Source organism: Phacochoerus africanus, chromosome 3 (assembly GCF_016906955.1).
Source record: "Phacochoerus africanus isolate WHEZ1 chromosome 3, ROS_Pafr_v1, whole genome shotgun sequence".
In the NCBI taxonomy this organism is placed as follows: Eukaryota; Metazoa; Chordata; class Mammalia; order Artiodactyla; family Suidae; genus Phacochoerus; species Phacochoerus africanus.
Window position 1 is genome coordinate 28,034,443 of NC_062546.1, and position 12,470 is coordinate 28,046,912.

The following is a 12,470-nucleotide window of genomic DNA, read 5'->3' on the forward strand; positions in this document are numbered from 1 at the left end:
TTTTTTCTTAACTTATCAATGTATCATGAATATTTCCATATGTTCTTAGTTTTCCAAAACAAGATCTTTAGCACTAAGATGCCTCCTGACATTCCTTTAAAATTTTCCAATTTTTATAGCTTGAGTAATATGCTTAGAACACATTGTGGGGAAATCAAACATAGATGAGCTTCAAAATATTCACCACTTTTTCATAATCCCTGTTACTTTCTGTTATGTATTTTGTCACAATGGATATATATGTTTTTATATGATTTTTTTAAAAGTTATATATATTAAAAAAGGTGTTGTGTGCATACATAGTACTCAGATAAAAAATATATATGTATTTTCACATGCCTCAGAGTTTCTCTGATTAGAGTAGAGGTTAGAGGAGTTTCTCATACTGCTGATCAGGTGGGCCCCTTTGAGCTTTTAAGAAAGGACCAGAGTAAAGTTACAGTGAGGGTTATTGTCGGAGGTCAGAGTGGGATTTGGTCTCGCCCCACCCCCTTCCCAACCTGGGTTTTCCATAGCACAGTGTTGAGTGGAACTGTTTATTGTGAGAGCCACGTTGAAGTCTACATTTAAGTCTGAGAGCCAGATGACAAATTATGGCCCAAATTACTCTTGAAAATGGCTCAGGAAATTGCCTTTCTGGGGACTGGCATAGAGAGCAAGCTCTCCTCCATCAATGGGGCACATCATCTTCCTCCGGTGATAACCAAAAGAGATGACTCGTTATGTCGAGGGGGCATTTTTATGAAAGATAAAGATCTCTGTGCAGCAGAATCATGCAGTGCAGTGTGACGTCTTTCCTGCCAGGTACTTTTGGTGCATGGGGATTGAGACAATTCCCCTCTCCTGCTCATGCAGCCTCTGGCTCAAGGAGGAATTCTCTTGGTTTATTTGGACAGCTATTATTCATATTTGCAAAGAATATATCTGACCAAGGACTCATTTCCAGAGAATATGAAGAATGCCTACAAATCAGTAAGAAAAAGACAATCTAATATTAGAGTGGGCGAATATTTAAACAGACATTTTACAAAGAAGGTACACAAATGGCCAATAAGCCCATGAAAAGATGCTCGAAATCATTAGGTATCAGGGAAATGCAAATTAGATTCACAATGGGATGCCATACACAGCGCCAGAATGATTCATATAAAAAAAGCTTGATCAGGAGTTTCCGTCGTGGCGCAGTGGTTAACGAATCCGACCAGGAACCGTGAGGTTTCGGGTTCAATCCCTGGCCTTGCTCAGTGCGTTAAGGATCCGGCGTTGCCGTGAGCTGTGGTGCAGGTCGCAGACGCGGCTCGGATCCTGCGTTGCTGTGGCTCTGGGCGTAGGCCGGCAGCTACAGCTCCGATTGGACCCCTACCCTGGGAACCTCCATATGCCATGGGTGCAGCCCTAAAAAGACAAAAAGACCAAAAAAATTAAAAAAATAAAATAAAATAAAGCCCTTGGGGTTATATGTAAAAAAAAAAAAAAAAAAAGAGCTGATCATAGTGAGTGTCGGTGAGGATATGGAGCAACTGGTGGGAATATATCACAGGTGGGCATGTAACATGGACAACCAGTTTGGAAAAAACAGTTGCAGAGTTACTTATAAAAATAGAAATATATATACAGAAACACTTTTTTTTTTGGTCTTTTTGCCATTTCTTGGGCCGCTCCCGCGGCATATGGAGGTTCCCAGGCTAGGGGTTGAATCGGAGCTGCAGCCACCGGCCTATGCCAGAGCCACAGCAACTCGGGATCCGAGCCGCGTCTGCAACCTACACCACAGCTCACGGCAACGCCCGGATCGTTAACCCACTGAGCAAGGGCAGGGACCGAACCCGCAACCTCATGGTTCCTAGTCGGATTCGTTAACCACTGTGCCATGTCGGGAACTCCCCAGAAACACTTTCTTAATGTTTGTATCAGTTGTAATTATAATATATCCCATAGCTGGAAACAACCCAAATGTCTAATAAGGAAATTGTGAGTTACAGCCATATGGTACAATAACACTTAGTAAACAAATAACAATATACTGATACATACAATAGTGAATTAATCTCAAAAACATTATGTTAAACCAAAGAAGCAGATACAAAGGGGTATATACTGGTGATACCATTTTTGTGACTTTCAAAAAGGCAAAAATCCTGAGGTGCCCACCCACAAACGATTGGATTAGGAAGAGAGGGTATATATCAATGGATTATTATCAGCCACAAAAAGAATGAAATACTACCATTTGCAGCAAGGTGGATGAACCTAGAGAATATTATGATTAATGAAATGAGTCAGAAAAATAAATATATGACATAACTTATACGTGGAATTAAAAAAAATACAAATAAATGTACATACAAAAGAGAAACAGACTCAGAAACACAGAAAATAAATTTGTGGTTACCAAAGGGGGGAGAGAAGGAGAGGGACAAATTAAGGGTATGGGATTGACAGATACAAATTCCTGTGTATTTAAAAGATAAGCAACAAGGATTTACTGTATAACACAGGGAATTATACTCACTATATTATAATAACCCATAATGGAATTTAATCTGCAAAAATACCAAATCCTTACTCTGTACACTTGAAACTAACACAATACTGTAATCAGTTATACTTCAAAAAAAAAAAAAAAAAATCCAGCTTGAAGTTCCCATTGTGGAGCAGCGGAAACAAATCTGGCTGGGAGCCATGACGTTGGGGGTATGATCCCTGGCCTCCATCAGTGGGTTGGGGATCTGGTGTTGCCGTGAGCTGTGGTGTAGGTAGCATACACAGCTCAGATCCTGCGTTGCTGTGGCTGTGGTGTAGGCCGGCAGCTGTAGCTTTGATTCGACCCCTAGCCCGGGAACCTCCATAACCCGCGGCCCTAAAAAGCAAAACAAAAACAAAAACAAAAACAAAAACAAAACAACAACAACAAAAAATCCAGCTTGAAGAGTCAGAAAGACAGAAAAAAAAAAAAAGTAAGAAAAAAGTGGAATAATCTCCCCCAGCCGCCCTTATTTCTCCCTTTCTCTCTCTCTCTCTCTTCCTCCTTCCCTCTCTCTGTCTCTCTCCTCCGATCCCCTCTTTGCCTGAGCCTGGTAAAGATCGTGCTTAGGATGCCGCTCCATTTGTCTGACCAAGAATAGAATCCAGGGAGAGAGGACTCTGCTAATGGCGAGAACAGACTCTCAAAGGGGAGATACTGCCCTCTAGGGGTTATTTTGGGAGTCCGCTGGGGCCTTTTTTTGATCAAAATTAATGGGGACTCCAATGGAATTTGTAAACTGGGGACACGGAAGCCTAAGGGCAGGCAAAAAAATGACTTTCTTGCAACACAGCCCAGTCTCCATCATTTGAATACAGCATAGGAGTAGAAAAGAGTATAATCCTTCATACTGCAAGGATTATAGTTAACTAATTCAGATGGCGACTCTGCAGAGAGACAGGTGGTAAATACCCTACCTTACTCCCTCCCTGCTCCAAAAATCCACTTTGTGTGTGTGTGCGTGTGTGTGTGTGCGTGTGCGTGTGCGTGTGTGTGTGTGTGTGTCTTTTTGCCATTTCTTGGGCCGCTCCCGTGGCATATGGAGGTTCCCAGGCAAGGGGTAGAATCGGAGCTGTAGCCGCCGGCCTATGACGCCAGAGCCACAGCAACGCGGGATCCGAGCCGCGTCTGCGACCTACACCACAGCTCACGGCAACACCACAGCAACTCCCAAAAATCCACTTCTTAAACTCGGCTGAATGCCAGAGGCAAGAGATCCTATTGATACTGTCCTTCCAGGGTCAGACAGGGGTGGAGAAGGGAACTGGAGGCACTGGAGGGCAGATGGAGGTTTCTCCCAGCATTAGGAGGTGTAGCTCCTTCCTGTAGTTACAAATATCTGGATACCTTCAGTTTCACTTTTGACTTCAAGTCTTCCAACAAGTGTGTGACCGATTTTATGCATTAAATCCCTTTTGTGAGATGCCTACTCTGTTTTTTGTTTTCCCGACTGTTCATCTTTAGGTAAAATAAAATATTTGTTTTAATGCTTAGCTCTTTGACAAATAACCCCGGTGGATATTCAGTGTCCCTTTATCACATTATGTGGTGAGGGCAATAAACACAACAAAGGAACAAATGTGGTAGATGCTGAAGATATGCAAGCCAAAAAGAAGCAAGGGAGAGCAGTTTCTGAAGAAAAATTTAAAATAAGGTCTCTAGAAAAGGCTTCAGTGAGAAGGTGATATTTGTGGGGTTTTGGGGGTTTTTTTTGGTCTTTTTAGGGCTACACCCAAAGCATATGGAGGTTCCCAGGCTAGGGGTCGAATCGGAGCTGTAGTCCCCTGCCTACACCACAGCCACAGCAACACCAAATCTGAGCCGTGTCTGTGACCTACACCACAGCTCACGGCAACGCTGGATCCTTAACCCACGGACCGGTGAGGGATGGAACCTGTGTCCTCATGGATACTAGTCAGATTCGTTTCCGCTGAGCCATGATGGGAACTCCGAGAAGGTGATATTTGAACAGGGACCCAAAGGATGCTAGAGAGTGAGTCACCCAGAGGACTGGGGTTGAGACTTCCAGTCAGGTGATAAGTTGGGATGATGCCTGGTGTGTCTGAGGAAGAGCAAGGAGGCCAGTGTGGCTTGAGTGGAATGAACCAGGGGAAGAATAATTGAAGATGAGGTCAGAGAAATAATGGAATCCAGATTCCAGAGTGCGTGTTGTGTGTGCGTGGTGGGGGAGGGGGCGCACTTGTGGGCTAATGTTAGGGCTCCGGCTATATCTGGGTGAGATGAGAAATCACAGGAAGGTTTTGAGGAGAGGAGAGCTGAAATCACTCTGATTGCACCCTTGAGAACAGACCGATAAAGGCAGAAGGAGGGAAATCGGTTGGAGGCCAATGTAACGGCACAGGTCCGAGGCGATGGTGCTCTGGACCAGGGTAGTAACAGTGGAAGTGGTGAGAGATGGTTGAAGACTGGATGTGCAGTAAACTGCTGTAATGTGACAAGTGGGATCCCACAGAAGCCAGCAGGTAAAAGCTGGGTCTCATCATTGCAGAGTTAATGGCATGACTGAGGAGCGTCTATGCAGCTAGCAGGCTGGAGTTCTGGTCCTGTGTGTGAGATCTGAATTCGTCTTTGTGGTAGCTGTGTATCAAGCCACCACGAGATGGTGTGGCTTCAGTTTAAATATTGATGGCGAGGATCCTGAGGGGGTCAGGGTCGGGGGTCAGGGGCAGCGGGAGGGAAGGACCGGATGAACTTTCCAGGATGTCAGCAGTGATTCCAGGAGTCTTCCAGTTAAATGGTGCCCAGTAACCAAGTAGGCAAAGGATGTCAGGGGAGATTGGGCCGGAAGAACGCTGAAAATGTGGGGATCAGTCTGCTGCCTGAAATGGGTGGTCTACCATTTGTATCCATGTTTGCAAAGCAATTTTTTAACTTGGCAAGTCCTCCAGGATGTAGCACCTGTCCACCTCTCTGGTTTCGTCATATTATTCAGTTACTCTATCTCTTTTTAGAAATTTCTATCTTCCTTTAGCCTATTTTTCTCTAAAAAACATTGTTTATTTATTGACTTTATGGAGAGATAAGTGACATACAGGAAACTGTACTGGCTCTGTCTGCCAGAGGGCCCAGGACTCAGCTCTGCACACGAGTGCCCTAGCCCTAGCCCAGGGACCCCAAGGGCCCCACAACCAGAGGATCTGGGGCCCTGATCCACCCACCAGTGGGTAAGCACCAGCCCCACCACCCCAGCCCTGGGACTCGGGGCCCCGGCAGACAACAAAATGTTTTTTGTTCTTGTTGTGTTTCCACATAGGTAAAAGGAAAAATTTGGAATTTCAAAGTAATGACTTCTTAGATGATGATGAGGTTGCAGAGATGAATAATATTGCTAAAGAGAGCTACTAAGAGCACCACAGCATTACTGAGAACAATGGGAGTTAATCGCTGAAAATGAACACCTTAAAGCATTCTAGAAACACCTGGACACAGAAGCACACCTTTCATGAGCTGCCAGAATGGTGATATTATCTTATGTCACGTAGAGTCCGGAAAATTCCCCCGCCTACTTTTGAGAGAGGGAGATTGAAGAAGGCAGATCATGTCTTATTATTATAATGAAAAGAGTTCCGACTTAAAGGACGACCTGCAGAAAGAGAACTGTAGGGTAGACGACAGGCCAACACAGGGATCAGCCAGAGGGGTTTATTGACAGAGCTTGAGAGCCCGCCCCCGGGGAGTCCACTCAGGGTGGCTTCATCTGCATTTGGATGGCTCTGGGCTTCAGAGAACTTAAAATTTCCAAGGATTTTCTTTTGGCTGATACTTGGGCTTCACACAGCACATTTTATTATTTGTGCAGTAAACATAGACCCGTTCCTTCCCGAAGCATTTCTGGCGGCATTTGCCGTGAAGATTCCAGCATTTTTTGGTGCCACCTGACACAAAAAAGAAAGAAGAATGGAGAGCGTGTCAATCCTAAGAAGAGGGAGACTCTGGGTTTGAAAAGTCTGTGAAAGGTTGAAAACAGCTGTGTCAGAGGGAACTCCGTCTCCTTTGACTTTGCACCTGGTCCTCCTTTCTCTTTTTTCCTTCTTCTCTCTTTCAATACAAATAACATAAAGTTTATCGGCTTAAGTATTTTATTTTATTTGGTTTTTCTTTGTTAAGGTTGTACCTGTGGCCTAGGGAAGTTCCCAGGCTAGGGATCGAATCAGCACCGCAGCTGCAGCCCTACGTCACGGCCATGGCAACGTGGGATCCCGGCCCCATCTGTGACCTGCAGCTTGCAGCAGGTCAGGTCAGGCTGAGCCAGGCCACGGATCAAACCTGCGTACTTATGAATACTGTGTCAGGTTCTTAGCCCACTGAGCCACAAGGGAACTCCTCAGTTTAAGTAGTTTAAAGAGTAAAGTCCCAGAGCATTAAGTACATTCACAATGTTGTGCAATTATCATCACCATTTAGTCCTAGAACTTTTCAATCACCCCAAACAGAAATCTTGCACCCATTAAGCTTTCTCATTTCCCCTCTCCTCATCCCTGGGCAACCACCAATTTTGCCCTCCTCTCTAAAGACTTGCCTACTCTGGGTATTTTATGCCAATGGAAACATATAATGTGTAGTATTTTGTGTCTGGCTTCTTTCATGTAGCATAATACTTTCGAGGTTCATCTATCTATCTATATTTTTTTTGGCTAAAATTTCATCACTCTTTTCATAACCTTATTTTTGTTTTGCCGTGTCTTTGCCAAGGCCTGTCATCAAGAAGATGGCTGTACTTAGGTTTTTATTTTTATTTCTTTTTTGGCAAAATACATATAACATAAAATTTATCATCTTAATCATTTTACAGTGTACTTTTTTTTTTTTGTATTTTCTAGGGCCACACCTGCGGCATATAGAGGTTCCCAGGCTAGGGGTCGAATTGGAGCTGTAGCCATCAGCCTACACCAGAGCCACAGCAACGCGGGATCCGAGCCTCGTCTGCGACCTACACCACAGCTCACGGCAACGCCGGATCCTTAACCCACTGAGTGAGGCCAGGGATCGAACCCGCAACCTCATGGTTCCTAGTCGGATTCGTTAACCACTGAGCCACAACGGGAACTCCTAAAGTGTACATTTCGTTGGTATTGAATACATTCATATTGTTTTGCAACCACCACCACCATCTATTCCCATAACTCATTTCATCTTGTAAAACTGAACTCTATTCCCATTAAGCAATAACTCCCATCCTTCCCTCTCCCTAGCTCCTGGAATGGGGAGTTATTGCTTAATCTCTGAAAATGAACACCTTAAGCCATTCTAGAGACACCAGGATACAGAAGCACACCTTTCAAAAATTACCTTAAAATTAATCTTTAACCTAAATGTAAGAGCTAAACTGAGAGACCATCTGGAAGAAAACATAGGAGAAAATGTTTCTGACCTTGTATCAAGCAAAGGTTTTTGTTTGTTTGATAGGATACAGAAACATGAGCCAGAGAAGAAAAAAGTGAACACACTAGGCTTCACAACTAAAAGTTCTTGCCTTTAAAAAGGCCCTATTAAGTAAGTCAAAAGGCAATTTGCAGCCTGGAAGAAAATATTTAAAGTGTAGATTTTAGCAGTTCCCATTGTGACTCAGTGGTTAATGAATCCTGCTAGGAACCCTGAGGTTGTGGGTTCGATCCCTGGCCTCGCTCAGTGGGTTAAGGATCCGGTGTTGCCGTGAGCTGTGGTGTAGGTCACAGACGTGGCTCAGATCCGGCATTGTTGTGGCTGTGGTGTAGGCTGGCAGCTGCAGCTCTGATTCGACCCCTGGCCTGGGAACCTCCATATGCCACGGGTGTGGCCCTGGAGAAGACAAAAAGACAAAAAAATAAAATAAAATAAAAATAAATAAAAGTGTATATTTTATAAAGAATGTTTACCTAGAATATGTAGAACACATAACTCAACAAAAAACCTGATTAAAAGTGGGCACTAGACCAAAGATGCCTTATATATGGCAAACAACTACATGAAAATGTGGTGGTGTTGTTGTTTTTTCGTATTTTTAGGGCTGCACCTTGTGGCCTAGGTTCCCAGACGAGGGGTCAGACGGGAGCTGTATCCATTGGCCTACGCCACAGCCACAGCAATGCCAGATCCGAGCCATGTCTGTGACCTACACCACAGCTCATGGCAATGCCAGATCCTTTATCTCACTGAGAGAGGCCAGGGATAGAACCTGTGTCCTTGTGGATACTAGTCAGATTCGTTTCTGCTGAGCCACGAAGGGAACTCTGAAAATGGGTTTAATATGATTAATCAATCATGAAGTATTTTAGTCATCAGTAAAATAATTAAAACTACATATTCACTGGAACAGCTAAACTTAAAAGACAGTACCATGTGTTGACAAAGATGAGAACAACTCTAAATCTTATTGCTAGTGGAATGCAAAATGGTACAGCCACTGTGGAAAACAGTCTGCAGTTTTCCATAGTTTATCACAGCCTTATCACATAACCCAGCAGCTCCGCCCTTAAGTATTTACTCCAGAGAAATGAAGACCTGCATTGGACCAGTCATCGCAGCTCTATTTATAATAGGCAAAAACTGGAAACTGATCGAATATCTAACAACTAGTTAATTGATAAACAAATTGCGGTATGCATTAATACAGTGAGATATTACTTAGCAACACAAAGGAACAAGATATTAATATGTGAACAATATGGATGAATTGCAAAAATATTATGCTAAGGTAAGAAGCCAGGCACAAAAGACTTATTGTTGTTTAATTCCAAAAGACCAAAAAAGTGACAGAATGTAGATTCGGCACAGTTGGTGGCTGGGGGACCAGGGAGGTGACTGCAAAGGGGCATGAGAGATCTTTTTGGGGTAACAGAAATGTATTATACTACAGGTGTGATAGTGGTTATATGACTGTATATATATTTGTTGAAACGTGTGTTGTATACTTGAAATGCGGACGTTTAATCTTATGTAAATAATATCAGTAAAACTGATTAAAAGAATTTCAATAGAAAACGGCAAATATTGAGAAGAGGTAAAGGAGATTTAACACAGAAATAGGATGAAGGCTTGAGAAGGAAAATCAGAGCAAGATGTCAGAAAAATACTACAAATTGTAACTATAATTCTTAGGCGTTCTCTTGCAGATCAGCTGGTTAAGGATCTGGGGTTGTCACTGCAGATGACAGCGGCAGCTGTCGCTGCTGTGGCATAGTTTTGATCTCTGGCCAGGGAACTTCTGCATGCCGTGGTTGTGACCAAAAAAAAAAAAAAAACTGTTCTTAAAGTAACAGATGATTTGATACTGTACATAATAGTATATCAATACAGCTGGAAGGTATTTAAAACGATAATAAAAGTTGTCTTGGGGGAGTTTCCATGTGGCTCAGTGGAAACGAATCTGACTAGGAACCATGAGGTCGAGGGTTCGATCCCTGGTCTTGCTCAGTGGGTTAAGGTCGAAGACGCGGCTCGGATCCTGTGTTGCTGTGGCTGTGGCGTAGGCCGGCGGCTGTAGCTCCAATTCAACCCCTAACCTGGGAACTTCCATGTACTCACGGTGGGGCCTCAAAAGACAAAAAACAAAGAAGTCTTGAAAATGCCAAAGGAGTAAACAGTATGTTTGAGAATATTGGTGTGGAAGAAAGAACATACAGAGGTAATATGGAATATTTTAAATGCAAATTCTGTAATGCTCCCTTTGAATAGGATTATTAATATGAATTCATGAGGTATTTAATGTCTATTCAATGTGTTGATTTTCTCACCTGCTCTGTCTCCCGAGAAGATGTGGAAAGAAGGATCAACTTAGTAGCACTGAATATTTCTAGCATCTAGATCACAGTTCTGAAATACCATTTTCCTACTAAAAAAAACTAGGGCTTCTTGAAGAAATGCCTAATTCAAGACTTGATGTAGGAATTGGACAAGATGAGCCCAGAATATCTTGTCACACCACATAACCAGTCGCATACTGGTGAAACTGCTTTTGTTAGCTAACAAAAGGCCAAAGTACTGAGAAACTGTTTTCTCAAATCACACCAATCAGAAACTCTGTATTTGCAATCATATCGGCAAGACATTCTTCTCTGAGGAATGGAGTCTTTTCATTTTGTAATTTTTTTTTCTGTTTGTTTGTACAACCATACCTGGGGCATATGGAAATTCCTAGGCCAGCGGTCGAATTGGAGCTGCAGCTGCTGGCCTACACCATAGCCACAGCAATGCCAGATCTGAGCTGCATCTGCAACCTACGCTAAAGCTTGCAGCAACACCAGATGCTTAACCCACTAAGCAAGGCCAGAGATTGAATCTGCGTCTTCACGGACACTATGTTGGGGTTTTAACTCCCTAAGCCACAACCGGAATTCCAAATCAAATCTTTTTATACAGAAAGGCACTCTTTTTTTTTGTTTTGTTTTGTTTTTTTTTGGTCTTTTGTCCTTTTAGGGCCGCACCCATGGCATATGGAGGTTCCCAGCCCAGGGGTCCAGTTGGGGCTGTAGCTGCTGGCCTATACCACAGCAACACCAGATCCTTAACTCACTGAGTCAGGCCAGGGATCGAACCCGAAACCTCATGGTTCCTAGTCGGATTCGTTTCCACTGTGCCACGATGGGAACTCAGCACTCTTTTTTTTTAAAATTACAGTATAGTTGATTTACAATTGTTGTACCAATGACAGCAAAGTGACCCAGTCATATATATACTATAGATACACATATACACACACATTCCCTTTCTTATATTATCTTCCATCACGTCTATTCCGGGTCTCATTCTCCACACCCTGCCCCTCCCCTGAAGAGGACCAGGTTACCTGGAGAGAGTTGGGACAGGAGCAGCAGTGTGGCCAGAGTCAGCAAAAGGAGCTTCATGGCTGGAAGCAGCCAAGTGAGGCTGCAAGTCCGATGAGATGGCAAAGCTAATGGAGGAGAGCTCTGGCCACTCTGGATCCCGCTCTCTTGGTCCAGCTGGAACAGATGTCACCCGCACATGCCTTCAGCTGCCCGCGGGCACAGCCCCCGCGTGCCCTGAGCCCACAGGGTGCGGCCACACGCCCTGAGCTGGCACGCTGCCTTCCGTCTTTTAGGTCAAGCCACAAGGTCAGACGTCGAGCCAAGGAACCACAAGGGGGCGCCACGCACATGGAGTCCGGTAGGTCGAGGAAGACTTCACAGAGAAGATGGCTTTAAACCTGTTTTGAGGATTAAGTACCAAGGCACCAGGCAGATGAGCTCAAATGCTGTTCCAGTCAAAGGAATGTCCGTTCAAAGGCTTATTCTGCTGTTGAGCATGAGAAATACACGTGACCGGGGCTAAACCTGGCAGGAGAAGGATGCTCCCAGCAATAGCCTGGCTGTGCCTTCTCTGAAGTACTGGCAGCCACAGCCTTGTCATCTGAGGACTATCCATGGGGTCAGGCATTCTGGGCACCAGGCTGTGCCCCTTCCTCTGATCCAAGAACCAGCTGTTGGGGGTCCTTCCTCTGAAGTCTTAGGTTTTGAAAAGCTGTTCTGTTCCCTCAGTGGCTGCAGTTCCTGAGGCTACACTCTCTAGTTACTAAGACCTGTTTCCTCAGGGTCCTCTTTTTGCCTTTGGACAATGGTGTAACCAATTCCCGATATAAGGTAATATGTAAGTGTAGGAGTGAGGTCAGTTAGTGTAAACAACTCTTTCTAAAACCTTTACGGGGAGTTCCCGTCGTGGCGCAGTGGTTAACGAATCCGACTAGGAACCATGAGGTTGCGGGTTCGGTCCCTGCCCTTGCTCAGTGGGATAACGATCCGGCGTTGCCGTGAGCTGTGGTGTAGGTTGCAGACGCGGCTCGGATCCCGCGTTGCTGTGGCTCTGGCGAAGGCCGGTGGCTACAGCTCCGATTCGACCCCTAGCCTGGGAACCTCCATATGCCGCGGGAGCGGCCCAAGAAATAGCAAAAAGACAAAAAATAAAATAAAATAAAACCTTTACGATGACGAGG

The 12,470-nt window shown here is 44.3% G+C and overlaps 1 protein-coding gene across 1 annotated transcript; it reads right to left on the reverse strand.

Moving 5' to 3' along the window:
* Window positions 1–6,173: 6,173 nt before the first annotated feature.
* Window positions 6,174–11,577, reverse strand: LOC125122078 (beta-defensin 123-like). The gene is made up of 2 exons (XM_047770333.1): window positions 11,310–11,577; window positions 6,174–6,420 (listed from the first exon to the last, which is right to left on the reverse strand). Exons 1-2 carry the CDS (start codon window positions 11,365–11,367, stop codon window positions 6,275–6,277), a joined length of 204 nt encoding a protein of 67 aa, XP_047626289.1. The 5' UTR covers window positions 11,368–11,577; the 3' UTR covers window positions 6,174–6,274.
* Between the last annotated feature and the right edge of the window lie 893 nt (window positions 11,578–12,470).